Source organism: Crocodylus siamensis, chromosome 5, assembly GCF_052110815.1.
Source record: "Crocodylus siamensis isolate JL-2025a chromosome 5, ASM5211081v1, whole genome shotgun sequence".
Classification (NCBI taxonomy): Eukaryota; Metazoa; Chordata; order Crocodylia; family Crocodylidae; genus Crocodylus; species Crocodylus siamensis.
The window spans coordinates 204,438,903-204,466,626 of record NC_143399.1 but is presented as its reverse complement, the minus strand read 5'-3'; the positions used below and the strand labels follow the sequence as shown (position 1 = coordinate 204,466,626).

The 27,724-nt window shown below is 51.5% G+C and overlaps 1 protein-coding gene across 2 annotated transcripts in view; it reads right to left on the bottom strand.

The window, feature by feature from the left end:
* PTH1R (parathyroid hormone 1 receptor) overlaps window positions 1-27,724 on the bottom strand; it is a 146,278-nt gene that overhangs the window by 22,122 nt on the left and 96,432 nt on the right. For both annotated transcript variants that reach the window (XR_016442410.1, XM_090047971.1), the window contains exons 3-7: window positions 25,759-25,869; window positions 24,686-24,804; window positions 13,459-13,553; window positions 11,465-11,651; window positions 4,940-5,093 (exon numbers count right to left, since the gene is read on the bottom strand). Coding sequence is in view for 1 of the 2 variants with exons in the window: in XM_090047971.1 (XP_089904097.1) it covers window positions 4,940-5,093; window positions 11,465-11,651; window positions 13,459-13,553; window positions 24,686-24,804; window positions 25,759-25,869 (666 nt within the window). In the remaining variant the exon portion in view is untranslated. The remainder of the gene's footprint in view (window positions 1-4,939; window positions 5,094-11,464; window positions 11,652-13,458; window positions 13,554-24,685; window positions 24,805-25,758; window positions 25,870-27,724) is intronic.

Here is a 27,724-nt window from a genome sequence, read left to right as displayed (position 1 = left end):
AAGTCAGGTGTCTGCCCTGCCGCTGGAGAAGGTGTGAGCATCGCATGCTAGACAGGGTGCTTCCCCCCACCCCTCTCTCCTGCAAAGAGGTGACCAACGGCCAGTGTCCTCCTGCCATGCACACACATGCATATCTATCTATCTATCGATCTATCTATCTAGGTACATACACACACACACGTGTGCATTTCTTCTAACACCCACATATCGTGCACGCTGAGGTGAAGAGAAAGTCAACCGGGATTGGTATTGACTGTTTCTCACAACACAGGAACGAGGGCTCACAACACAAAATAAGCGGGGGGTAAATTGAAAATGGATGCAAGGCAGTTAGTTCTTTTTCACCCAGTGTGTCGTCGCAGTGTGGGATTCATTGTCACCAGATGTGGGGGATGCTGAGAGTTTAGCCAGATTCAAAAAAGGGACTGGACACATTCTTGGAGGAAAGGGACTATGGACCATATGATCGAGAGGCACGGCCTCTGAATCAGAGCATCCTAGACTTTAAGGGCATTTATACATGTGGTCTGGGAATGGGGGTGGAGTTTTAATTAAAGTGGCTCCAAGAGTGGCTCCAAGAGCCGCTTTAATTAAAGTGCCCAGAGTGTCATGTGTATCAGCATCCCCGCACTAAAAAGTCGTGGCGGGGTGTTTAACTAAGGATCATTGAATGAGCCATTTCTGCCATTTTTTCAGTGCGGAGATGCTGATACACATGTCGCTGCAGTCTGGTGTAGCACGGTAATTGCCACACTTCAGTAGACTCGATTAATCGAGTCTGTTCTGATGCACTGTAGTTACAGCATGACACAGCAGCCTCTCTGCATGTGTATAGGCGGCCAGTATGCTGGAGGCTGCAAGTGAGAGAGGAACAGTGGCAAAAACCCTGGGCAGACCCAGCTCACTGTCCCCATGAGCATCTGTGCTCTGCCATGGTGCGACACAAGAGACTGGGCAAGATGGATCTATGGTCCAACCCAGTCAATGGCAATTCTTATGTTCTTATGAGATGAGATATCAGATTTGACAGCTGGGGCAACAGTGGTGGCGTGAGACTGTATATCGTGGGGGCATTGGATGCCCTGAAGTCTGCCACCAAGACACACAACCCTCTCCTGCCTACTCTTCCTCTGTGGGCATGTCTTCATGAGAAGCTTACTGCGCATTAGTCTAATAACACTGCGCAATAGTGTGGCGGTTACAAACCATGCTAATAGCCCACCGTGCAGTGTTATTAGGCTAATGCACAGTAAGCATCACAAAATGACCGTGCACCAGCGCTACTGCGCAGTCACTCTAGTTACTGTGCATTTAGTTATTAGTTTATTAAGCAAGTACTAAACTAAATGTGCAGTATCTAAGGTACATTAATGAATGTGTAGACATGCCCTGTATGTGCCATATTCACAAATGAGACTTTGGAGCTAGCCCAGGGATGCCCCTCTGCCCTGCTATCAGTCTCAAGCATACCTAGACAAACAGCTGAAGTAGGTGTCCCCCAGGTCAGCTTCACTGCCTCCTTTCTGAGTTTGGCAAGTGAAATCTTGATTCTGGCCGAAACAGTCAGGTATGATGCCTGAAGACCTGTCCAGACTCCCTCTCTTCAACAGTTGCAGAGAACTAGAAGAGTGTGGGGGAATTTATTGCCACTATTATTATTCTTCTGCCTGTATTCGGTGCTCTATCTTTTCTGCTTCAAGGAGGACAAAGGCGCTCCATAATTGAGTTCAATACAGCTACATGGACTTAAGCCAGACCAGGATGTGGACTGGAAAGTCTCCTACAGATAAATCTCTGGAAGTGACATCAGAAAGAGTCATTGAGCGCTTTGGTTTTGCCAGCCTTCTGAAAATAAATTGTTTTATGGTGAAAGGGTTTTTTTTTTCATGTATATATTTTCCTGGAAATATCCAGAATAGCACAAGCCCTCAGATGTTTATGGTTAAGTAAGCAACGAATCTCAGATCTTGGGGCAAAAGTCTCTTCTGTATCTATGTGAATGTTATGGTTACTTATCACCAGTTCCATATCAGTCACCGCTGCGGCGTGGGGACGGCTCAGCGCTTGCTGGAGAACTGGAGTTGTTCCACTGACTTCAATAGGCATTGGATTGGGGTCTCCAACTGGGTGCCCAAAAGTTATCAAAGCAATCAAAGCTCACACACACATGCACACACACACGCACAAACACATATTTTATCTTGTTAATCAAAAGAAAGCAAAACCAAATGCCACTTGAGAAATCCTGTGTTCTCATTCCAGAGGCATTTAATTAAACACCACAGAGTTTTGGAACTGAATGGGCAATCAGTGTTGTGACAGGTGTGACTTTGGCTTTGTGGTCTGCTTGATAAGATGATTATACTTTGGCAGTGGCCGGAAAGCATTAATGAAAGGCACCAATGTCTACTTAACTGTTTTTTGTTCAGCCTCTTTAGCATTATGAACAACATTTTATTTTTGTTGAACATGCAGCATTATTTTCTACTGCCTCTCTCTCCTTTCAGCATTTGCACTGGGAAATCATTCCTTAGATCTGCTCCTTACCACATGTTTAATTTTAATAACAGGCAGCAAGATAAATTTGCCCCTATCCCTCAATATAATATACATAAGACTCAATTAGCAATGTGCTCTAGGTAGCCAAGTGTTTTTATATACCTTGAATCTAAATAATTCTCAGCCCCAAACCAGCCCACATAAGAACTGTCCCATGATGACCTGTTTGGGATCCTATTGGCTAGTGCAGAGGTGCCTGATTCATTTGGCTGGATCTGGGCCATAACATATGGCCACCAGACCTGGCCATTGCCAGTAGCAGGGGCAGAGGGGGTGGCTGGTTGGTATGACTGATGGAGCTGCTGCATCAACATGACTCCAGAGCTCAGGGCATGAATGCCACTGCCACTAGCTCCACTTTTTCCCCTGCCTCTGACCAATGGCAAATGAAGACCCCAAATTCGGTGGTCAGCAAGGGGGTGGGGGAGATAAGCGGTAGCGGTGTTTGCCTCCTGGATTCTAGAGTCATGCCAATGACCCCATTGGGTTGCAGTTAACTCACTCATAGGCCGCCACTTAGACGGCCCTGGGGTAATGCATCATGTGCAACCTTTTCTGAGGAAAACCAGTTTTGTCTCACTGTGTAGATTGAGGATCTAATTAGCTGGGACTTCCATTCAGATATAAATCATAGGGGGAAAAGGTCAACTGCATACACTGCCAATCGTGACGGTGCCTGCAGTACATTCTTCTGGGCTTTGCATTTTAAAATATAGGTCTGCTCTCTTTCCCTCGAGAGACAGTGTCATGGACACTGCTATGAAGATGCTTTCCTGCTCCGCTGCTCACTCACACCCCGTTATTCCCCGTAATGTGCCCTTGTGGATCACCTGAAACATTTCCTCTTCTCCTGTAGCGTTGACACCTTCAGACACTTGAAGGCAGCGATTACCTCACCCTCAAATGAAACACACCTCACTACTCCCCGCCTAGCCCCGTCAGACCAGCGCTGCTGCCAGATGTGAACAAGAGTGCGTTCTTGACTTGCATCTAAGCAGCTGTCCGCTAATGACAGCTCTTCTGCACCCACATCCCGCCCCTCATGCCCTGCTCCAAGGGGGAAAAAGGAACGATTTCCCTACAAATTGCAGGTTTTCATTCAGGGGTGTAGGTCGTAGCTGTGGCAGTCTAAGGACACCAGCAGACAAGGGTCTTTGGGTAAGTCTGATATCTTTTATTAGACCAACTCGGATAGTTGGAAAAATTCTTCTTTGCGAGCTTTTGGGTACAAATACCCTTTCTGTCAGGCTGAGGAAGCATTTCTTATTCATTCCTATTTCTTTCATTCATTTCTACTCATTCCATCCAGGAAGAGCACACACCAACTGCAGATGCTTCCTCAGCTTGATGAAGGGTATTTGCACCCGAAAGCTTGCAAGGAAGAATTTTTCCAAGTATTTGAGTTGGTTTACTACAAGGTCTTCATTTGGGCATTCGACTGCCCAAGAAAACCAGCATCCCGAGTATTTCAGATCAACTGAGGAAGGGAGGTTCTGTGCATACAGGGACCTTCAATGTCCTCCTGGTTTCTCCAGCCATTTCAATCACAGAAGTTTAGGGCTGGAAGGGACCTTGTGAGATCATCCAATCCAGCCCTGCTGCCTTGGGCAGGAAAAGACCACTGGGGTCAAATAACCCCAGGATGAGAGTTTTAGGAGCACCTGGCTCAGATATCCAGCTGGTGCAAAAGGGTGTTCCCCTATGCAGTTCAATGGCACTCATTTGCCCTGTGCAGGTCTGAGTGGTGGATTTTGTGCTCTTTGCAAATGAAGTCAACCAGAAGATGCCTTTATAGGACTGGTCCCTACAAGCCAAGAGGTTCCACACACACCCTGTGCACCCCTCGGTGAGGCCAGTCAAGGACCCTCTTGGTAAGTAGCCATGCAAACGAACCAACCCATTACCCTACCACCAGGCAAGCCTCGGCTGTGATGGGACCAGGCAGGGTTTGTGGAGCCTGCTCAGGAGGGCAGTAACCTCTCCAGGTGGCTGACCCCAGCTCAGGATGGCCCCGTGTGCCCTGCCCTACAGAGGGGATTGGGGATGATGGTAAGCCAGGGAGAGCGCAGGTGGGTCAGGCACTTTCTGGATCCACCTGGTACAGCTGGAGGATGGACCACGAAGCTTCAACATCCTGCCTCGCAGCCCTTTGAGAGGTCTTTCTGGTTGCAATTGGGCTGTGAGCTGTGGAGAGCATTTTGAACAGTTTTCCTTTGCTCATGTACTCAAACAAGTATGGGGGGGGCAAGTGCTTGCCCCTTCCCCCAGCCTTTCATTCCTCTCTCCATCTCCGCTCCTCAGCCCTTGCATGCACCCCCTGCCAAGTGGAGAGGACTGCGTGCCGTAGGCCAGCCAGCGGCAGAGAGCGGTGGTGACTTACCCCAGCCAAATAACGTGAATCCCCAAAGATATTTCTTCTCTGAGAAAAACGCCATGAAGATCAGGCTGTGGAGATAGAGACCTTCCACCAGTATCCAGTAGTAATTGGTTGCCAGGAAGTAAAGGAAGAAGGTAACAGCTACCTTACAGCCCACCTGGAGTAACCAGAGAGGAAAGAGAGTTAGGTTCAAAGCAGGGTGCGAGAGCCACCAATGCCCACCCAAACCAGCAAAGTTGGTGAGCTAGAGAACAAGCTGGAAAGGCTGCTAAGCCTGGGATACATAGTCCTACGGGGGGTCTTCCTTAGCAAGGAGCAGGGGCTAGGGTCCAGGAGACAAGGGCTTCAGACCTAGCTCAACAAGTAATCTGCTGCGTCCTTTCTGTGCCCCTATTTCTTCGGGGCAGAGACACTCTTGAGATGCTCTTGTGTAACACCAACCAGCACAGGCCCCAAGCTCAGCCAAGACCTGCTGGCTCTGCTCTAATGAACGAGATATGGGACACCGCCACCATAGAGGGCTGGGGTGTCATTTGGTGGAAACTCTCTAAGCTGAATGGAGCTAGGTTGGCTTATTCCCTGCTGATGGTCGGTCGGGCTGATAAAGGTTACCCGTAGGCTGGGAATCAGCTCATGAAATCTGCTAGGAGATGACATCTCTTGGAAGATCCCAGGAGTATTGCACACGATTCTGCAATTAGCCCCCTTTTATTGTCCAGTTTATTTTTTTCTGAATGATGTAGGACCTCATTTGGAGCTTGTGGACTGGCTCTGAGTTTGGTTGGAGTTAATGAGTTGCAGTGGATTTACCCCACTCTAGTCACCTAGAGAACTGCTCTGCGGTGCACGAGATGGTGAGCCGAAGCAGAAATGGTAAAGCAGGGGAGTCTGCAAAATGACACAATAGAGTTTGCTATGTGCATCCCAGGGCCCTGGGCTGGTGCTTGATTGTAGCTTTTACATCATAGGTTCATAGACAATGAGGTCTGGAAGGGGTCTCAGGAGGTCACATCTAGTCCAACCCCTGCTCCAAGCAGGACCAGCCCCAGCTACATCGTCCCAGCCAAGGATTTGTCTAGCTGGCTCTTAAACACCTCCAAGCATGGAGCGTCCACCACCTCTCTGGGTAGCCTGTCCCAGTGCTTCACCACCCTCCTAGTGAGAGAGCTTTTCCTAATATCCAGCCTCAACTTCCCTTGCTGCAGTTTGAACTACAGCTGTGCCACAGACTCAGAGAAGCAGAGCGCTGATCAGCAGCCGCTGCCGGCACCTACATGCATTGACTTCTGGGTGTGTGCAGACTGCTCGCTGTTTCAGCCAGCACAGGAATTCAATTACATCCATGTGAAAGAGGCCCTGTATGTTCAGGATATGCAGGGGAAGCCTTTTATCAAAGGCAGACAAGCAGCAGGATGGTGTTATCACGTGTGCAAGTTGACGGCATAGACACAGGAGGTGTGCAGCACTGAACCGTCCGCGAGCACGCCGCTCCGACTGCAAACCCAGACAGGTTCACTCTGTCTGCACAGCAAGAGAGTAGGTGGAGTAGCAGGCGGCACTTAATGAACCTAAGTGAACGGCTGGAGATGGCACATTGGCAGTGCTGAGAAGGAACCAAACAGCCGTTGGCAAGGGCAAATGAGGCTCTGTGGAAGTCAAAGGGGGCTAGGACTGGATCGATTGGACTTAGCACTGGATCAGTAGCTGTTTAGTGCATGCAAACTGCAGAAGCAAATGTGCAACCACAAATTACCCATCCACAGACAGCAAGCGTATGGCTACAAAGGTTAAAAAAAAAAGCCTGAGCAGCTTGTTTTGGAAACTTTTGAGAAGAAACATGTCAGCGCTTCATTTGGAAGGATGTTTTGTTCCTAGGATGACTTGGATTAATGAGAAATAAAAAAAAAAGGGTTTTGGGTGAAACAAAATGCTTTCTTTGTCTCCAAGTGGTTTTTAGAAGTTTTCATTTCAGCGTGGAAAACTAATATTTTTTTTCTAGGTCACCTCAAAGCCAATTCTCTTCCCTGCTCAGCTACTGAGCTGCCGGATCTACTATTCACAGGAGTCTACTTTGCACCTTCAGCTGGGTGGGGACGAGAGATTTGCAAAAGCACGCGGGTCAGATTTTCGAAGGTGCTCCCCACTCCTACCTGACTATATTGGGAGGCGAGTGCTTTAGAAAATCCAGCCTCAACCTTGGGCCCTGATTCAGCAAATCCATGTAAGCAAGAGCTTAAGGCCTTCACTGTTCAGCAAAGTACTGAAGGACATGCAGTCAGGGAGATGGAAACACTGACACTGATAGACCCTGAAGGCTGCAATGTATGCTGCTTCTATTTGTCTCTAGAGAGCACTGTGTACGTGCTCTGGTACACCATGTTGCCCCAGGTGGGGTTAGGGAGGCCAGGGCCAGCACCTGGGCTGGTCCCAGGAGTCTTACCTGGAGTCCTGGGGACCGCCGGGGGCTGCAGCCACAGCAATCCTGCAGCAGGGAGCCTGGCCGGCATCTGGAGCACGGCTCCGACTGGCCAGGCTTCGATCTTGGGTGGCACATGTTGCCTCCCTGTTTTTAGATATAGGTCTTTTTGATCTCCCAGTGTCAAAAAACCCTGTGTGCTACAAATTAGCAGCATGGGGAATGCCTGCACGTGTGGTGCGTGCAGACCCGTCTGCACATATTGCCCATTCTCGCTTGTCTGAGTGTGCCCCAAGGGACCGTGACCTCCTCATGAACAATGCTGCCTCGCACATACTACCTACCACATCTACCGCTGGAGATGCAGCAATTATTCCTCATTCCAAACATAATTAATCCACTGTGGAGTTGGGAGACAGGCTTGGCAAGATTTTGGGCACAAAATGGCCCGAGGAGAACTGAGGAAGGCCACTTAGTGCCCGAAAGCATGTCTAGCATCTCTCCCAACTATATAATGGATCCACTTAAAGATAGGACCTGAAAAATCCTGCTTCTCACATATTCCCTAGACCATCACAGTTACAAAACCACTAATCCATGTATGATGTGATGACCCTGGCATTGTAGATGATCATGATAATGAGGAGCATGGGAGGGGGGCATCCAATCTCATCCCCCTGTCACTGCAGGATTGTTCCTCGTGGACTAGCAGAAGATCACAAGAAAGCAGGGCTGGAAAGGACCTCACAAGACCATCTAGTTCAGTCCCTTGCTCAGCACAGGATCCTCCCTGATTGAACCAGCCCAGCCAAGTTTCTGTCTAACCTGCTTTTGAAAGCTTCCAGGGATGAAGAGTCCACAGTTTCTTTGGGCAGCCTGGTGCAGTGCTTAACCACCCTCAGAGTCAGGAAGATCCTCCTTATCTCCAACCTAAGTACCCCCTAATGCAGCTTGAGGCCATTGCTCCTAGTCCTGTCCCCAGTGGTCATGGACAAGAGCCCATCTCCATCCTCTCTGGAATCACCCTTCGGCTATTTGGATTCAGCTAATCACCCTTCAGCTGATCAAATCCCTCCTCAGCCTTATTTTTTCCACTTTCAGGCTGAATACCCCTAGTTCATTCAGCCTTTCGTTACAAATTTTTCCTCCCAGGCCCCCCCCCCAGTCTGTTTTGCTGCTCTGTTGCTCCCTCCGCCAATGCTTCACTCAGACTGATTTTACATGCAAACAGATCCTGCCATGGCAGCAATCCTGCCGATTGCTTTGGGAGGGCTGTGCAGTAAACCACGTCGCTGCCGCGGGGAATGAGGCACAAAACTGCCCCGCCGCTTATCCTGCGCTCGAAGCGAGGAATTCCCAGGCTGCTCGGCTATGAAGCTGGTGACTTTTATCAATTAAGAAATGCCCTTTTTTTTGCTAGAGAAAAAGCAGTGGCCAAAAAGAAAAAGAAAAAAGGAAAGATAAATTAAAAAAAACAACAACCCCAAACCCCAACACCAACCCTGTTCTAGTGGTAACTTCTATATTGGTAGAAAATTGCTGTCTACCCACACATTCATCGGCTGAGGGGATAATTGCAGAGCTGCCACTTCATTTGGAAACAAAAGGTAGTTATTAATCAGTGCTAATCCACTTCCTCACTGGTTTGCTTTTGAATTCCACTGAACAGGAGATGCTGCTGAAGTGCTGAGATGCACAAAATGAAGCCTCCCGCCCCAGCTATCCATTGTGATGGATCTGGAAGGACGAGTGCCCAGACTGCTACAGAAACATTACAAAATCCACGTCGTCTTTGTTGTCGACGGCATGGGCTGGCCCTGAGCCAACGTGATGGCAGCCGCCTTTGACTCCAAGAACCAAGCTGGTGGCTTTCCAGACTAAACCCATGAGGCTCTTCAGCTTCTCCGGGGATCGAGTGCAGGCAGGGACATCATGCACATGGCATAGTGGGTTATGATAATGCATGGACCATGGTGAATAATCCTGCAATGTCCCTTTGCAATTTGGAAAGCCAGGGGGTGGAGGGATGCTCCTAAACCTAGCTTCTCCAGGGATCGGGTGCTGGCAGGGACATGATACATGCTGCGAAGTGGGTTACGACAATGCATGGACTGTGGTGAATAATCCTGAAATGCCCCTTTGCAGTTCGGAAAGCCAAGGGATGGGGGAATGCTCCTAAACCTGGCCAAACTGAATCCCTTAAAAGATTTCAGTGGAGCAACACTGGTTTCATGGCGAGAGAACTACGGATAAGCTCCACTGAAAGCACTCCTGTGACCACACAGCTTAAACATTCAAGCTTGCTTTACGCTAGCTAGCTCAGGGGTAGTCTAGCTGTGGCAGCAGGGAAGACAGTGTGGGCTGCAGAAGTCTCCTGAGCTAATATTTGGGCAGTTTGCTCCTGCTGAGCTCCACGTTACCACCAAGGAGACTGCTTCCAATGCCACCTAGAGCAATGCTTGTTCCAGTAGGCCACGAGCTGCAGGCACGGCAATGACTGCGGGCAGACCTGGCCTAGATACGGGAGTGTAAGGCCTTTCTTTCATCTTCTCCAGGCTAAATCAGCCCAGTTGCCTCAGCCTCTTCTCACAAGTTGTGCCCACCTTTCCCATTGCCCTCACTGGACTCTCCAATTTATCAACACGGACTTAGGCACCTACATGCAATTCTGTTCCACTCTGCTCCAGCGCTGGAAAATGGACTCTCAATTAGACCTCTGGCAGACGTTACACTTAAGGTGGGAGTAACCAGTTAATGCCAGCCTGGCCACACATTCATGCCATGAATGGGAGGAAGAAAGGGAAATAAACCACCACATTGTGCTGCAAACTATGTGTAATATTTGCGTGGCTGGTTTCCATCGCACCTGAAACTGAACGTGTGCACGGGTCCCGGTCGTGCAGCCCGACGGCTGACTCCAGCGTGGTCCCAGGGGTGGAACCGCCAATCAACTGATTGGCAGCATCAGCCCTGGGACAGCACCAAAGCACATTCAACAGCCTAGTGTGGTCCCTCAAGCAGCTCTGGGATTGCACCAGTTCACCAGGCACCCTGCTTTCTACTTGCTGGTGCAGGGGAGCCATCTGGGATCATGATCCCGGACTCTCCTGCTCTGGAAAATAGTAGCAGCATGATTGGGATCTGATCCCTGACCCCAAAATTGCCATGGAAGGACATATGGTTGTTGGGATCTGGGAGCAGGTATTGGATGCATGTAGGCTAGGGGCTTTAATGCATCTAATAAGTCAGACAGAATCTGTCCCATTGCATTTACTACTAATAATCAGAATAATGCATTAAAATGGGAGCAGCCAACAACAGTGGGAGTAGCAGGTTTCAACGTGCCAGGATGACAACAACCCCTCTCTTTCTAATGGCATCCAATGCTGCGAAGCACCTTTCCAACATGTGTTTCACCATCCGAGCCAGGGTTGTTAAATCGTAATGGGAGCAGTAAGTTGTAACACATTGTAAACTGCGGCAAAGTGAGATGTTTAATGAGGTACGGCTCCAGCTTAAAGCCTACATCCTCTCCCAGCTCTGTTCTCTGGACTCAGAGCTGAGTTGAGGGCTTTCCAAGTCACGTAGCGCCGCGTCCAGGAAAGGCAGGCATGTCAGTCAGAGGGCACAGGTCTGACAGCTCTTGCTTTGAACGGCAGAGTGGAAAAGCATTGCGTTACGGACCGGAGGGGAAAGTGTGCGCTGCGAGACTGATACACGGATGGAGGCAGCAACGCTTCTGGACTAGAGAGGAGACTCTCTCCTGGGCACTGCTGTCATTGGGAAACTGTGCAATAGCGGTGGGCAAAAACCCCCGCCCTGATATTCCCTGCGATGATCATGGATAGAAAATAAAAGTCCCATTTGCATTGATCAGATAGGTCAGAGGGGACTTTAGGACCCACATAAACCCTGGACTGAATTCAGGCTGGTGAGCAGAGAAGGTGTACAAGCACTTGTATGTGTGGGACACGGGGTGGCGTGGGCGGTAGTGGAAAGAGAAAGCTCTCCAAGAGGGGAAGAGGCATGAAAGTCTACAGCTTCCAACCCTCGGGGTGCTACGGGAGGCGATACGCAGGAGGGAGAGAGGAGCAGGAAGGCACAATACTCACAAACTGCGACTTATCCGCTGGGGGGGCCTCGGTAATGGACTTCAGGTCTTCTTCTGAGATGCGCTCCATCTCCTCCAGATACGACCCCGAGTACAAGACCGCGTCCTTCACAAAGATGCTGACGGCTCTCAGCATGAAGGAGACGAACAGGTGCATGTGGATGTAATTCCTCGTGCAGTGCAAACGCCTGGGCGGGAGAACAAAAGGGCGAAAAGGTGGGAAGTCCACCTGGGCACGGGCCAGATTCACCTGTGCTTCCCTAAAGCCACCTTGGCTGCCGGTTGCTGGTGGGTTCAAGTGATTCTGCCCCGCGGTGGGACCCCTCCTCCCAACAGCACCACGTGGCTGCCGTGGACCCGCTCCAGAGTCAGAGCCCCGTTACAATGCAAATTCACCCTGGGAAACTCAACCGGTCCTCCCCCGTCTTCAGGGGGACTGGGCAGAGGGTTGAAAAAGAGCCACAAGGTGCCACGAGCCTCGTGGTAGGACCTGGAAGGATGCTCTGGGCAAAGACAAGGTGGGGTTCGGTGGTGCCTGAGATGACTTGCTCCCGGTTTTGGAAAAAGAGCGGGGTGGGCGGCCACTGGCGGTCTGGTAAGACAAGGGTGTTAATCCCCGTGCCTGGGAAAAACTTCATCTTGGGTTAGAAGTTATATCCCATCTGGCTGCCTCCCCTCCGCGGTTTCCACGACACCTCCTATTGTGGCATTGTCAGACCCCAGGACCCGGGAGTAGGGCTCCAAAACAGCCGTGGCAGCCCTGCAGCAGTGGGTGGGCTGGTCCCTGAATAAAAGACCCCCGAGCAATTTGAGATCCTGTAGCTCAGAAGCACTGTCCCCATGGGAGGGGTGATATTATTTATTTGTCCAGGGCAGTGCTGAGAGGGGCTGTGAGCTCATATCCATTGAAATCTCCCAGCTTTGATGGCAGCATACATTTCGGTGTCTCATGCAAGCGGATCGGGCTGTGGGCCGGCGGAGAGGTGGGTGAGCTGAGCCGGAGGGTGCTGCTCCTGCACTGTTGCTTCTCCCACCATAACCTCCGACTTTAGCAGCGACACAGCAGCGAGGAGAACTGCTCAGCGCCGGGGGGTGTGAGATGTGAGCATCCTCAGAGTTTCTATTTGTGGCGGGGAGAGTTACAGCACTAAAGCTTTTTACCAAACCTTCCTGCTCTGTGATAGGCAATGAGGCATTTAGGAGGAAGAGGCCTTGCAATGGAGGACGACACAGCACGGGTGCCACAGTGCTGAGGCCAGTGTCTTGCTTTGGATGCACATCAGACCTACACGCACAGGTTCTCTCCACTGCCTGGGCTAAGAAATTTGCCCTCCCAGAGGTCTGCATGCTCGAAAAGCCAAAGGTTGCCTGTCTAATTCCCGGGTCTATGGTTTAGCCTCGGGCAGCGGTGCCTGCGAGCTCATTTGCAGACGCTGCAGAAGTTGCATTGCGCGGCGGCTGTCGTGATTCGCCGTGGCCAGCCGAGAAAGGAGCCACCCTCCGTCTGAGCGTGGTGCGCTCCAGCCAGTTCCCTCCTGGCAGTCTCCAACCCTGACCACAGGCAGCAGGTGTGAGCACCACCCCTAGAGAAGAGCGGGCTCTATAAGCTCGTCCCCATCACAGTTGGAGGACTCCTCATCTAGGGGCTACCAGCCATTTCTTGCCCCCGGTGCATGCTCTTAGGAACACGAGGGCATCAGAAAAGCTTTGCTGCTCTTCCCCCAGGGCTTGGACTCATTCAGACTTCACCCCTGGTACGAATAGGAGCATTAGGTTGTTGCACGCAGGGCTGAGCTCTCTCCACACAGGCCATTTACTGCAGGATGGGAGAGCTTGTGCCCAACCCTCCACACCATCTTTGTTTCAAGGGCACGACCCACAACTAAGACGACCTCCATGTCAGCCGGAGGAGATGCACACGCAAAGCAGGTTCATGATGTCTGAAAACCCAAGTACCTCCAGATAAGAAATCGATAGCTCAAAACAGATGCCTACCTGAAGTATCCCAGGATAAGGACAGCCACTGTCAGGGAGCCCAGGGAGATGGAGTATCCGACAGTATAAATCACATAGAGACGATCAAAGACCTCCTGCAGCACAAATGATGGGAAAAATAGATGCCAGTTTAGAATTAATTCCATGGCAAGGTAACACAGCGGTGCTGGCCACATAGGGATGAAGGCTATTGTACTTGCTGAGAATATAAACCCACGGATCAAAGGAGTGTGGGGGATGATTAGAGCAATATCACTATATGGACCCGGTGGACAACAATACGTGATTTTCTAGTGACACTAGGGCTGCCAGGAGTCTTTGCAGGTGCTTCAGAGTTTAAGCCGGTGCCTCGCATGTCCAGTATACGCTGCATTTTGGTAGCGTTTTTCATTCCAAAGGACCCCAAGGCAAGTCATGAGACGTGGCGAAATCATGATTTTCTTACTCAGGCCTATTCAGACAAAACATCCATTCCTTTAAGGTTTTTGCTTGACTAAGGATGTGTGGGATTTAGCTCAGCAGGTTACTCTGAAGTGCTACCAGGGTGGTGGGTGTCTAGCACGAACTCCTGGAGAGAGACGAAATTTTGGCCAGCAGATACTAGGAGAAAACATCTTCCCCTGCAACGTGACCTGTCATCTCTATTGCACGCACGTGACTTCCGTTTGCAAAGTCTCACCACAACAACCTTGCCACAACGGGGCTGCAGAGAGGCTGGAGCTGGGCTGGTCTCAGTGGAGGCAGATGACAGAACAAGGAGCAATGGGCTCAAGCTGAAGCAAGGGAAGTTGAGGCTGGATATTAGGAAAAACTCTCTCACTGGGGGGGTGGTGAAGCAGTGGAGTGGGTCACCCAGAGAGGTGGTGGGGTCTCCATCGTTGGAGGTGTTTCAGCTCTGGGTAGACCAAGCTTTGGCTGGGAGGATGTAGTTGGGGCTGGCCCTGCTTGGAGCAGGGGTTGGACTAGATGTGACCTCCTGAGCTGCCTTCAACCCTCATTTTCTATGTCTCTATGATAGACTACACATCCCTGTAGGACTCTACCTTGCTTTTGGACAGAGACTAGGTGACCTTAGGTACCTCATACCTTAAACATCTAGGAAGCCATGGCTTCAGAAACCCTTCTTTTTGAGTCAGCTTTCCCATAGATGACTGGAGGCTTATTCCCAGGCAAGGAACATGTCAAGAATATCAGCTTTAGCAGGGTTAAAACAGCTACTAGCATTTCAGCTCCACAGGCGCTTTCATCTCCTTTGCCAAGAAATAAACTCAGAAGAAACCAACCAATTCAGCATCTTTTTGCTCAGCCCTCCCCTCTTCCCGGCCAAGTTTCAATAACATTAGTAACGCTGGGCTCAGGATGACAGCTCTGATTTTGATTTAGGGCTAGCAATGCCACACGGGAATGTTAACCTCAGCCCTGTTACATCAGAATCCCAGATCTGGGAACGCTTCCTTGTGGTTTCCACTGGTGGAGTGGTGTGCCTGCCAGCATTCATCTATTTGAAAAAATAAAGCAGTGGTTGCAGCAAGTCGCCGAGAAGCGACACCAGCAGACTGCGCATTTCGAAAAAGGGGGGCCCAGGTGAGGCCCAGCACCCCTTGCCCATCACCAAGGGGGCACCCGGGCAGCCCCGACACCGGGGCGTGTCTCCCCGAGGCTCGTGTAGGAAGATTTTCGCTCCAAGGAATGGATTCTAGCACCAGAAGGTTTACGATGGCAGGCAGAACAAAAAGTTTTCCCTTCCCCATTCAGAATTTTAAGTGGAAACATCCATGTCCCTATCAGACAACGGCTCTATTGTAGGAGCAGGGAGTGTGCTACCGGGAGGGACCCTCTGATTGGCTGGCGAACATGCTACGAGGCGTGGTTTAGCCACAGAGAATCTTTGAAATAACGGTGGTCCAGAGGTGTCACGCACATGCACATGCACATGCACACGTGTATATGTATATGTACACACACGGGAATGCACACACGTGTGTTTATATATATATGCATATGTATATGTACATGTACACACATGCATGCGTGTATGTGCATATGTCTATGTCTACGTACATACACGTGTGAAAGCACACATGTATATATAAGTATATGCATATGTGTATGCATGCGTACACATGCACACATGTATGTGTACACGTCTATGTATATGTACACACATGTGAATGCACACACATGTATATATGTATATGCATATGTATATGTACATGTACACACATGCACGCAGGTATGGGTATATGTCGATGTCTATGCACATATACGTGTGAATGCACACACGTATATATATGTGTATATGTAGATGTATGTGCAAACACACATATATATGGATATGCATCTGCATATGTATATGTACACATGCAAACGTATATATGTATATGCATGTGTATGTGTACACACGCATGTATGTGTATATAGATATGTATGTGGATACACAAAAGTGTATATATACACACATATTTATGTACATGCACATGTATACGCACACACGCACACACTCAGTTGCAAGCACAGGACATGCAAACCTCTGGAAACAGCAGCTGGTTTCAGTAGCACAGCGGCATCATGGGAAAAGATGAAGGCTCTGGGATGGCAGAGAGAGAGGAGAGCTAGGAGGCAGGCCCCAGTCCCGTCGCTGAGGGCCGAGCTGTACGGAGGGGCTTTGGGTACGGAGGACACGTGCCCCAGGAGCAGTCTCCCACGCCCAGAGTAGCTTTGGAAGGGACGCCCTGCACACCTTCCCCTCCCGCTCCAGGGGAGAGGAGTGTGTGGCCCCCTCCGCCGCGTCCTCCGTCCCCTCAGGGCAGCGTGTTTCTAGGCTCCTTCTAATCCTAGCACTTGGAAAAGTGCAAGGACACTGGTTCCCTCCTTGCAAAGGGCTCAGCGAGCGACGGGGAGAGCTCTGGGGCACCTTCTGGCCTCCTCATAGATCTCATCCCATCCTGCGGCCACCATGCAGAGCCACAGGTTCTTCAGGGCAGGCAGGGACAAGATACTGAGTCCCAGTCTTGCTGACATAGCCCTCCTCAGCAGAGCATCTATCCCTATTCTTTCAGGAGGAAGCAGGACACCGGCTATTTTACCTGGCCAGAAGGCAAGGGCAGACCCAAGGGCTCTTGCACTCCAGTGCAGCAAGCTGCACACCCCAGAGCATCCTTCCTTCCTGATACAGGACGAGCTTAGCCTAGTGCTTTCTGCAAGTCAGCTCCAGACACGCATCGCCAGGAGCATTCAAATACCTGGAGCCGGTGTTTTAAAAGCAAAGTTATATTCACGGTGGGGCTCCCTTTGCTGTCTCATCTGAGCCTTCCCACTCCAAAGCTTTGCTCTGCAGGAATGACAGCTACCGCCGCACATTTCTTTAAATAAAAGCCATGACTTGGTTAAGAATGACAGTCTGCCAGGAACTGGGGTTTTCAGAAAAGCCCCAAAGGTCTTAATGTCCGCAATAAAACGGCATGGGAATAGCAGCTCTGCAACAGCAGATCTCAGCCTGTCGTTTGGGAAGCCTCAGCTGCATTGTGGTGTTTGCTCAGAGACAGGAAACACGACACGGCAGTCGTTTCATAGCCACACACCTGAACCATGGCTTTACAACCCGGCCGGGAACAGGCCACAAATCAGACGTGGTTTGCCTCTCAGCAACAAGGATGTCATGCAATGGGATGGGAACTGGGGACGTGGGGATTAGAAGGGTTGTTTCAGCCCCATGATGCCTATGCAGGGCACGACTCCGTCGGGCAAAGTGAAAAAGCAGCCTCTGCCCCGAAGGGCTTACAATCGGCATGTGCGAGAAGAGCCACCAGGTGCATGAAGACAGAGCAGAGGGTCCCAGGGTGGGATGAGACGGTGCTCGCCAGTGGTCTCCCCGGTTGCCTTTTGTGGGGGTCACTGCAAAGAAGCAAGACCTGGGAGGAAGAGAATGGGTTTGATCTGGGGGGAGAGTGAAGGCGGGGTGGGGGCAGCAATAAAGATGCAGAAAACCTAACCAGTGGGAAAGGCTGCCAGCGGGGGCTGGTGGCAGGTGGGCATCGCCGCTGAACAGGGGGCCGGATGGACGGCGTGGGGACAAGCCACGAAGGGCCTGGGCATGGAGCACAAGGACCTGAAGCCTGATGCTTTTGTATCACGTCCCCAGTCCTGCACCAGTGGGGGGTTTTGAGCTTTGCCCTGCCTCGGTGGTGCTTAAGGGGGCATTGCTGTGCCCTTCCGAGTGCTGCCAAGGGCCTCGCTTCCTAGCACCCACATGCACGGGGAACTGGAAGGCCATGGCTTGGCCCGGCCCCAGGGACGGCCGCCCGCCCGCCCGCCCGCCGCGTAATAGCGGAGCACAGAGGGCGGCGGTGCACGTCCGGAGACAGGGTGTGTCGCACGCCACCGGCTTCTGTGGGAACCCGTCCCCTTGCCCCCGTCACCACGACTGAGACCGAGCAGGGAAGGGGCCTCCCAGACCGCTGAGTCCACAGACAACTGTCAGCCCCTCTTGCATGCTGCAGCCACAAAACACCCAACAAAACCCCCGCGGCGGGCTTCAGGAAGGCAGCAGGGGAGACGAGGGCACGGTCGGTGCCCAGGCTGCCATGGTGCATGCTCAGATGATGCTAGGCAGTGCAGGGCATCCTTTGGGAAGAGATGAAGACAAAGCAACACCCCACCCCAGCCACGGTCCTTGCCGATTCGAGCTAGGGGGCAAATTCCTTCCTGACCCCAAACAGGGGATCAGCTTGATCTGAGTACCCAAACCAGCCCCCCTTAGTATATAGGGGAGCTTCCCAGGCCTAGCACATGCAGCAAAGCTTCCCCCAGATACCCCCCAACACCACTCCTCCCGATGCCCCCATTATTTCATAGATTTCATAGATTTCATAGACATCAGGGCTGGAAGGGACCTCGGGAGATCATCGAGTCCAGCCCCCGCCCAAAGGGCAGGAAGTCAGCTGGGGTCATAGGATCCCAGCAAGATAAGCATCCAATTTACTCTTATCCAAGCTGAAGCCCGGCGGTTCTCCTTCCTCATTGTGGGCATGCTAAATTAAACAGAAACATGCAGTTGGGGCTGGGATCTACCCCCAGCTCTGGGGCAAGCCCACCCCGATGTCTGCAGCACAGTGTAGAGATACCCAGGCCAGCTTGGCTGACGTGGGCACGCGACGTCCATGGGTTAATGCACCCCACAGCTCCATGGGTTAATGCACCCACTACGTCCATGGGTTAATGCACCCCGGTAGCCGGCTGGGGCGTGCCCACCCTGCACTGAGGTCTGCACAAGGAAGGGACAGCAAGACAATCACACCCTATATCCCTAAAAGACATCTGGAGCAAGGAGTATCCGCTCCCCTATAAAGAGAGGCTACGCGTGGCTAGTAACCGGGAGCGCTTCAGCTTGTGGGTGCACAGCTGGAGACGTCACGAAACATCTGGATTCTCCGCGGGCAGGTTCTTGGTGTCGCCTGACAGTCAGGCATCTACAGCGCCAAGCCCCTTCGATAATGTAACGTCAGGCTTCCTACTGCCCAGCATGCGGTCTGCCCCCCAGGGCGCCGCAAACCCAGGGGTGATGCTGTCCTGGCGTGACATTAGGACATCCAGAGTCTCCTCGTGAGAAGAGGAGACGACTGAACGGATCCGGTGGCTGCGTGAGGCTGGAGGCTTGTCGGGAAGGCTGAAGTTAAACTGCCTATCGAAGGGCTTTCCGGCTCCATCAAAGCTGCTGATTCAGATGTGGTTAATGATATGCTTAAAACTAGCGGGGACAGCATTTGGATGGCCACAAACCATCCCCTATGCCCGGAACCGGCTGTCACCCTTCCTACTCTTTTTTTTTTTAAATAAGAGGTGACATTAAACAGCCCAGGGACGGGATGCGACCAAAAGGCCCTGCGTGCTGCTCTGATCCACCTCCCATGGAAGAAGAGGAGTTGCGTGGCTTGTTCCAGTTGTGACCTGGAAGTTTTCTCACGGAGCCCAGCGGGTGCAGATGTGCTGGTTTGGGCAGGGCTCAGCAATCAAAGCACTTGCCGAGGAGGGATTTGGGGACCAGATCCTTGAGCGGCTCCTGCAAGGGTCCAGGGAGCAATGCCCCGGTCTGCTGTGCTTCGCGTATCTGAGCTCTTTGGTCTCCCCCACCTGCGCATTTCAATCCCACAATCTGGGAAAGAAAAGGCCGATTTCCTAGGACGGAGGCTTAATCAGCCAGCATTGCTTTGCGTCGTAATAGCACAGGAGCCCCTTCTGCAGAGGGGAGGAGAGCAGGCCATTGCTGAGCAGGCTGGGGACAGCTATTTGTCACTCATTAGCCCTGGGCAAGCCACTTTGAAATATAACCACGACAACGTGCTGATGAGGGTTTGCACGTGAGACTTTAACAACTGATGGAGAGCTAACCGGTGCAGCGTCTGCGATGCAAAGGGTCAATAAATCCCTGCCTGTTCCCCGCTCCACCCAATATTAAGGCTCCCTTCACTGTGGATCAGTCTCACGTGAAACCCCCCCAGCATCTTAGTATAAAGCAGGGCCACGCAGTCTCTACCCAACAGACCCTACTCATTCAGCCGCTTTTTGTTTGCAAGCATCACGACCCTTTCACCGAGGCGCGAATGAGCTCCGCAAGCAAAGGCTGTGCAACCACTTGGTTTTGAACCACGCTGTTTTGATAAAGCCGCCCTGGGACGCACTGCAGTTTTCTCGACATGCCTGGCACGTGACTGGCTCCTGGGGGGCTTCTCTCATTACCCCGAGAGCAGCGAAACCACCGCGCTGTAAACAAGCCGTAGCAGACAAAGCCGGGGCTGGTGGGCTGAGGTTTCATCTTCTCTTGGTCCATGTCTCTGGGACTGGTTTCCAGGCACAGATGAACCTCCCAAGTTGCTGCCTGGCCTCTCTTCCTTGACTGTCCCGTTAAGGAAGGGCAGCGAGGCAGCGCCCGTGCCCAAGTCCGCCCGCGGCCCGCTCGGAGGAGCAGAGACGGGATGGACGCACACCCTTGCAAAGGGAGGGCAGCAAGGCGAAAGGGGAACGTGCTTGGGCTACCAACCAGCGCAGGCCAGGACACGAGCAAATTGTCTCCTTGCACACCCTTGCCCCAGGGGCTGCTCCTCTTAACGAAGAAACCACTGGGAGACAGACTGGCCTCGTAGCCAGGCTGGGTTCCCGGGCAGGCGAGCACCGACCGAGCTGATCGCCCCGAGCTCAGGTTTCTATCGACACCGGATGGAAAACAAACAGCGTGGGGCTGTCGGGTCAGGGCCCTGGTGTGGAAGCCACGCGTCTCCCAGCTCTTTGGTTTGGAGGCAGGGAGCCTCTCCGAGCCGGCTCCTGGGCTACTGGGGGCAGAAAATGAGAGACGAGGCAAAGCACTGAGCCACGAGGGCTACATGATCTCCGGGGCACTTCGAAAACGATGTTCCTGCCTCTCTTTGGCCCAGCATCCAGGATGCCTCTTCTTCCAGGGGGCACATCCCGTCCTTCCCCGGCACTAGTCGCTCCATGAAAGCCTCCTGATACCCTCTCCATGCCCCGCGGCGCGAGAGGGGTGCAGGGGTGTCAATCTGACATCAGTGGCCCTCAGAAAAACCAACCCGCAAGTAACTGCTTCCCAGCTATGATCTGCAAATGCTCCTGGCTTGAATATCTTCAGTTTACATTGCTGATTAGAAAGCAACGCAGCCTCTTGACAGTCCTGGGGGGGAAATCCTCCTAATTATATTGCTCAAAAACACTGGCAGTCTCTGGCCTCCTTTACATGTTCACAGGTTCACAGACGTTTAGGCAGCTCCTATTCATTTGATGGTCAATTATGACCCACAGGTCCCTTTTGGACGTGGTGCTAGCTAGCATAGCACCACCAAGCCTGACAGTTGCTTTGGACAACCTCATAATTATCATAGTTATCATAATTAAATAAGAACATATTTGTACTCCCTTATAGCATGTATCTATCTATCTATCTAGCTAGCTATAGACAGAAATGTATGCACACATCCCTATCTATCTATCTATCTATCTATCTATCTAGATATATAGATACAGACCTCTGGGCTTCAGGCCTTAAGTTCTCTGCAACTTCCCATGGGCTGTGCTCCTCCAGCTCTCTCCCTCCCAACACATCCCAGCCACCTCTTGATACCATGGCAACATGCCTGTTAATTGCAGTCGTTAGTGGTGACATCCTTCCTTGGAGGTTCCTTCCTCCCTCCTTCCTAGTCTCCATCCTTGGAGGGGTTTAAGACCCAGGCAGACAAGGGCTTGGCTGGGATGATGTAGCTGGGGCTGGTCCTGCTTTGCACTAGATGTGACCTCCCGAGGTCCCTTGCAACCTTCATTACTATGATTTTATGACACGGAAATACTCTCCCTCCAGTGGGGGGGAGAAAAATAATAATAGAAACTTCTCTCTTTGTGTCTGGTAAAATTCCTCCCACCTGGCATTCCCCAACCCGCCTACTTCAGAGTCAAGGAAGGGCTTGATAAACCTGCCAGGTCTGCAGGGAGCAGAAGACTAGGGGTCTGCATTGCTGCCACCCTCCACCAGCAGAGAGATGATGAGCTAATATTACTCGTCGGCCATTCCCGTTCATGTGCCAGGACCCCCCAAAGCCTTAAATGCAGCTACATCGGGACTGCCTTGCTCGTCACGGAAATGCAGCCACACAACAAGGCGACCACCCAACCGCACATGGCAGCCCTGCACAAGTTTCAACTCAATGTCAGGAGCAACGGCAAACTTCTCGCCCGGAGATTGCTAGCCTCGGCCTTTTTCCTGACTTGACGCCAGCTTTGATACCACCGCAGGGGAAGACAATTTCAGAGATGAGCAGCCCGTGGGAACTGCGGTAGGCATCTCTGCAATTAAAAGGCTGCAGAAGACAGGGGCCTTTGGATGCTAAATGGATCTCGTGACCCTGTTCCTGCAAATAGCTACCTGCCAGCTGTGTTTCAGGGTGTCAAGGCTGCAGTAAAATGGCCCCTGTGAAGCCTTGCCTCTGCAGGGATGCTCATGTTGAGAGGAGGAGACCGCACCTGCCGCTTCTTAGAAGCTGGTTATTAATGGAGAAGGATGGGGCAGTTGCTTGCCCCCTTGCCTAGGACTCTGGAGGATGCGATGCCGTCCCCAGCAGTTTCCAGGACCAGCTGCTCCCCTACCTCACGCCTCAACTCAGCGACAGGGCTCTGCTCCCTGTTCAGGGTCGTGCAGGATCGTCCCTTACAACACGCACCTTCTTCCTCCTCGTTTGGGCTGCTCCGCACCCTGCGGGCACCCAAACCGTAAGGGAGCACCGGCTCCCCTCCAAATTTTCTTGGCTGGGGTGACATCGCTGGGGCTGGCCCTGCTTTGAGTAGGGGGTTGGACCCTTCCAGCCCCTATTTTTCTATGGTTGAACCCTCCCCATCCAACTTTTCGTGGGAACTGATCCAGGGCCCCGTGACGGTGGGCCCACCAGCCGGGATTTCCCGGCATGTGTCATCACCTTGATTTCAACTACTAGTCGCGGCCACGAATAGAGGTGGTCATTTCTCGGGGGCATTTATCAGACCGACTTTAGCTGTTCAGAAGATGCTTGGTGGAAACCAAGCTCAGGCCAGGGTAACTGTGCTCCCAGCGCGAGTGGGGCGCTGCTTATTACTCTGCGTAGCTGGTGACTTTTGAACCATTGCAGCTGGTGTAGGCATTCAGAGCCGGACGTGTAGCCGGACGTGTGCCCAAACCTCTTCAGGAAGCTAAAGGCTGAGGACATTCACCCATATGTCTCTGTGACGTGCTAGCAGTGTAAAAGGGAGCCGGCGTAAAGCCAGCTCGGGCGTGTCTACACAGCATACTCAGAGATGCCCTGGGGCCGTTTCTGTTCCCCGCTGGGATGATTATAGACCGAGACGCTCAAATACCTCTTTCCTCACTTAGCCACTTGATGCAAGCTTTGCCTCGCTGCTAACCCTGGTGCTGGTGGGGCTGGGGTTAAACAGGAGAGCATTTCCACCCGGGAACCGCGTGCGTGTCGCCGTCCTGCCTGCCCCCAGCTGTGAAGTTTGTGGCTCGATCTCGAGCGTCATTTCCTCCGGGGAGCCAGGAGACGGCACGATCCTAACTACGGACGGGGCGCGGCGCACAGCGTACACCTCAGCCTAGAAATATCTGATGCAGGTAGTGTCGAGAAATAAGGGTTTCTGTTGGATACTTGGCAAATACGGTGGGGACAGAGGAATGGTAGAGATGCAATTTTATTCTGCGGATGAGGCCTCATCTCATGGAAATCCCAACCTGGCTTCTGCCAAAAATGAAGGATTCACTTCTGCATCTCGCCGCTCTGTATTCATACGGAGACAGGCAGGAGGTCTACAGAGAGCTAACCCAGAGGCTGATCTTTGATCTCTAGTCTCCATGAAAGACGAGGAGCTCCTGGGTACCAACCCCCCACGGCTTTGCAAATCACCCGTGTCTTTGTAAAGCGACCGTGACATGCAATCATTCGGCTCTGGTAGCTCTTTGCTCGGGACCTCCCAGGCACAGAGCCACGGAGAAGCAAACCCCACTGCTCTTCAGCTTCATTTCAGCGTCCAAATGAAGACTAGCTCCATTTTCAGTCACTCGTTACTGGGGGAGCATGAGTTTAAAGGACCCTGTCTCTGTGTCAACCCTTATTAATACGGGAGTTTTGCCCCCTCTAATGCATGAGTCATGACAATAGCTTTACAAGCCTGCTAACTGGGGAAGATCCCCAACTCTTTAGCTTAATGGGTGGAAGCTGGGCCATTTAAACTCAGAGGTCCTCAGCTCCGTACTGAGAATCAATGCAAAGAGAGGGCTATTACTAGTTGGATTGCAAATTCTCTGAGGTTGGGACCATGTTCCTGCTCTGTAATTGTACAGCACCGAGCACAATAGACTCCTGGTCCAAGCCTGGGGCTACTGGATGCTACAGTATTGCACAGCAGGCTATGAGAAGATGGTCAACTGTCCACAGGGTGGTCTCTGTTGGCAGGGAGCAAGTCTCACTGGCATGTGGGCACTGCTGCTTAAGTACCTTGCTCACCGCACGCTATCCGCTTCTTCCCCGACCGCAGTGAAGTTGGCTCATGCCAGGTAGAAGAAGGCATGGCTGGCTTCGAGAATAGTTCCCACCCCCCTTCGGGTGAAACCATGATGAAGAAAGGTTTGGATGCAGCCCACCAGCTCCGGGAATTTCTCCAGCGGGGGAGGTCATTTGCGCTGTGTACAAGCGCTACTTACCCTTTCCCTCGTCTCGTTGGTGAGGAACTTTGCACACTCGCTGTAATTTGCCCAGGTCCGGTTGTTGCCTGGCACCAGCTCCCAGCTCCCGTTCAGGTCACACCGCCGATAGGCATGGCCTAGCGAAGAAAGGACAGAGCACACGATGGGATGCTGAGCAGACAGCAGGCCTCGCAGAACCGAGGAATGATCTCTCCTGGTGCCTCCCTGGAGCTCAGTGACACACCGCCAGTCTACCCTCATCTTCCTTTTCCCCTCTTGCTCACAGTTTTATGTCAGACCCCCCAAAATCTCCCACGAGGACCCAACTGTCGACTCTCAGCTATTTGTTCTACTAAGAAATTCCCAAAGGGCTACCGTAATTCCTCACATACCACACAACACCTTTTCCCTCCGAAAAAATTAGCCCTCCAAAATGGGAATGTAGATGTTTAGCGGAGAAGCTGATTTCTGTGCCAGAACTGAAGCAGGGAGACACTGTAATACCTGTCCTTTGATTCTCTCTCTTCTCTCCAGCCAGCATAAACAGGGAAGACACTATCTTTTCACCATCTCACAGTTGCTTTTGAATTAGCAGCAGATTTTGGCCATTAGAGGGTTCAAAGTCTAAATTCGGCGTGATGTAAGTTGGCTGGGGACTACTGAGCTGCTTCATGTATCGGCTTCAGCCATGGCTCTGGAAAACCCCTTTTTCTTCATTCTGCCTTCCTAAAACAAGGTGTGCGTCTTATTTAAGTATGTGGTACTCAAGAAAATATGGTAGTTGAAATGGGGCATTTGTTCAAGCGTTGCAAAAAGGTTACCTAGGGGGGTTGTGGATTTTCCATCCCTGCAAATTGTCAAGCTCAAGTTAGGCAGGGATGGTTGAGGCAGGGATGACCTTGCCTTGAACAGGGGCTGTACTAGGTGACCTTGTAAAGTCCCTTTCAGCCAGGCTTTCCTATGATCATCTATCTATCTATCTATCTATCTATCTATCTATCTATCTGTCCCATCCAGCTCACTAGTCCCAAGTCACATCCCTCCACCCTGCAGGGGATAACCATCTCCTGGCAATTGGGGAGGAGGCTTACCTTTGTGATTGAAGTCGTAGATGTACTCTGGACATGGCAACGCCACCACTTTGCCTGGCATGCCTTCCGGCCAGCAGACAATGCCATCCCACTCGGGCAGGCAGAAGCCATCTGCAGAGGAGGAGCAAAAATGAAAGGTCACTGGAGCACAAGGAGCAAATGTCTTTGCCCTTCCTTGCCCTTCAACGCTTCCACATGCATTCACTTCACTGCACGTTAACTGCCTCCAAGTTGCTAGCTCGGTAAAATCACTGAAGTTGGGCAGTGCAATATGCTTGACACCTACTAGGATGCGGAGAGAAGATGCAGCCAAGCCTTGTATCTGGTTCTTCTCAGACGAATGCAGAACAGACAAAGAGCGTCCCATGGCTTTGGAAATCACTTTATACGTTGCTCTGGAATAGCCTGAGTCTGATCAGGTTGAGGGCAAGCAGCAAAGCTCATCCCTTCAGCCAGGGGAGGAAATGGGGAACCGACCCTCTAGAGAGACTCAATCCAAATGATGAGCTTAATTAGGACTGCAACTAGTGCCCGGCTGGCAACAAATGCTGCTGAATTATTGCACAGATGCATCTGAACGCGAGTTTGGTTGGATTTTTAAAACAGTTTTGAGGGCAGCTCCAACACCTGTCCAGGCAGCAGTGGGGGCATTTCTGCCAACCTAAAGAAATAACATTTATAACCTAAACCTAAAGAAATAACATTCAAAACACTGCATGGAGTTGCTGGCATCTGTCTGCTGCTATCGGTTTGCCTGGCTTTCAGGGAGTGGGGGGCAGCTAATGGGTTTCCTGGCTTTCAGGGAGTGGGGGGTAGCTAATGGGTTTCCTTTGGCCTTGGCCTGCCCCCCTTAGTCAATGGGAACTCGGTGACTGAAGTCAAGGCAGGAAAAAGGGATCCAAGATTTGGAAGAAAGTGCACACGATATCCTGCATGCGCACTGATTTGCAATTTAAGAGCGCTAACTCGTAGCCATTATATATGGATCTAGAGGCTGGTGCTTACATGAGGAGAGTAGAAATCAGATGAGAAAAAAAGGGACTAAAACAGGTCACAAGGATCTCCTTCCTCCATGTGTCTCTTAAGAGGGTATTTTTTTTAGTGTGAAAATTCACAAATCGTTTCTTAGTTGCTTTAGCAATTCATGAAAACCTGCAGAACGCGGAGCTCCCCGAATGCTTGCAAAGAAGAATTTCCCCAACTTTTTAAGTTGGTTTAATCAAAGATATCGGATTTACCCAAAGAACCGTGTCTGCCTGTGTCCTTAGACCAGCACGGCTACAACCTGCGCCCCTGCAACCTTGAGACTGAGCAGCCACAATAGCAAGGGTTTCAGCTAACCAACCACAAAGCCCAGCTCCCTCCACAATAAAGTTTGGAGATCTGAATCCTCATGCTTCGTTACCTAACTAACTAGGGTCAGGAAGAAATTCTCTTTGGGGGCAGTTTATCCTACCGTTGATCGCCGCTGGATTTTCTCTACCGCAGGTAAGACTGCCCACAACCCAAGTCGGCCACCTCTGCTTTAGGACATCCTATAGTCTTGCACTCATTGCTGCTTGCTTATACAAGCAATACTTTAGCAAGCTGTGCATCCTTAGGCTGCCCTCAGAAGAGGAATGACTTGTGCTAATTGCCCTGGTCTTAAGAAGTTAAAGGGGGAAGAAAAAAAAAGAAACGGTAGCAAACTCCATCTATCAGCAATGGACTTGCAGCAATCTCTGGCAGGTCAAGGCTGCACTCTGCAAGGTACTGAGCCCTCTGGTCCAATCCAGTATTGTTTTAAGTGTACATTTTTAAGAACACATTTTTAAAACACCTACATAGTTATAGGTGCTTCAGATACGTACACCTCGAACACCTTGATAGCCCCATTGAGATCATTTGGTGCAGACGGTGGAGCATGCAGCCGAAAGACACAGGAGCCAGGACGCCTGGTTCCTCTTGCTTCTGAGCTGCTGCGATT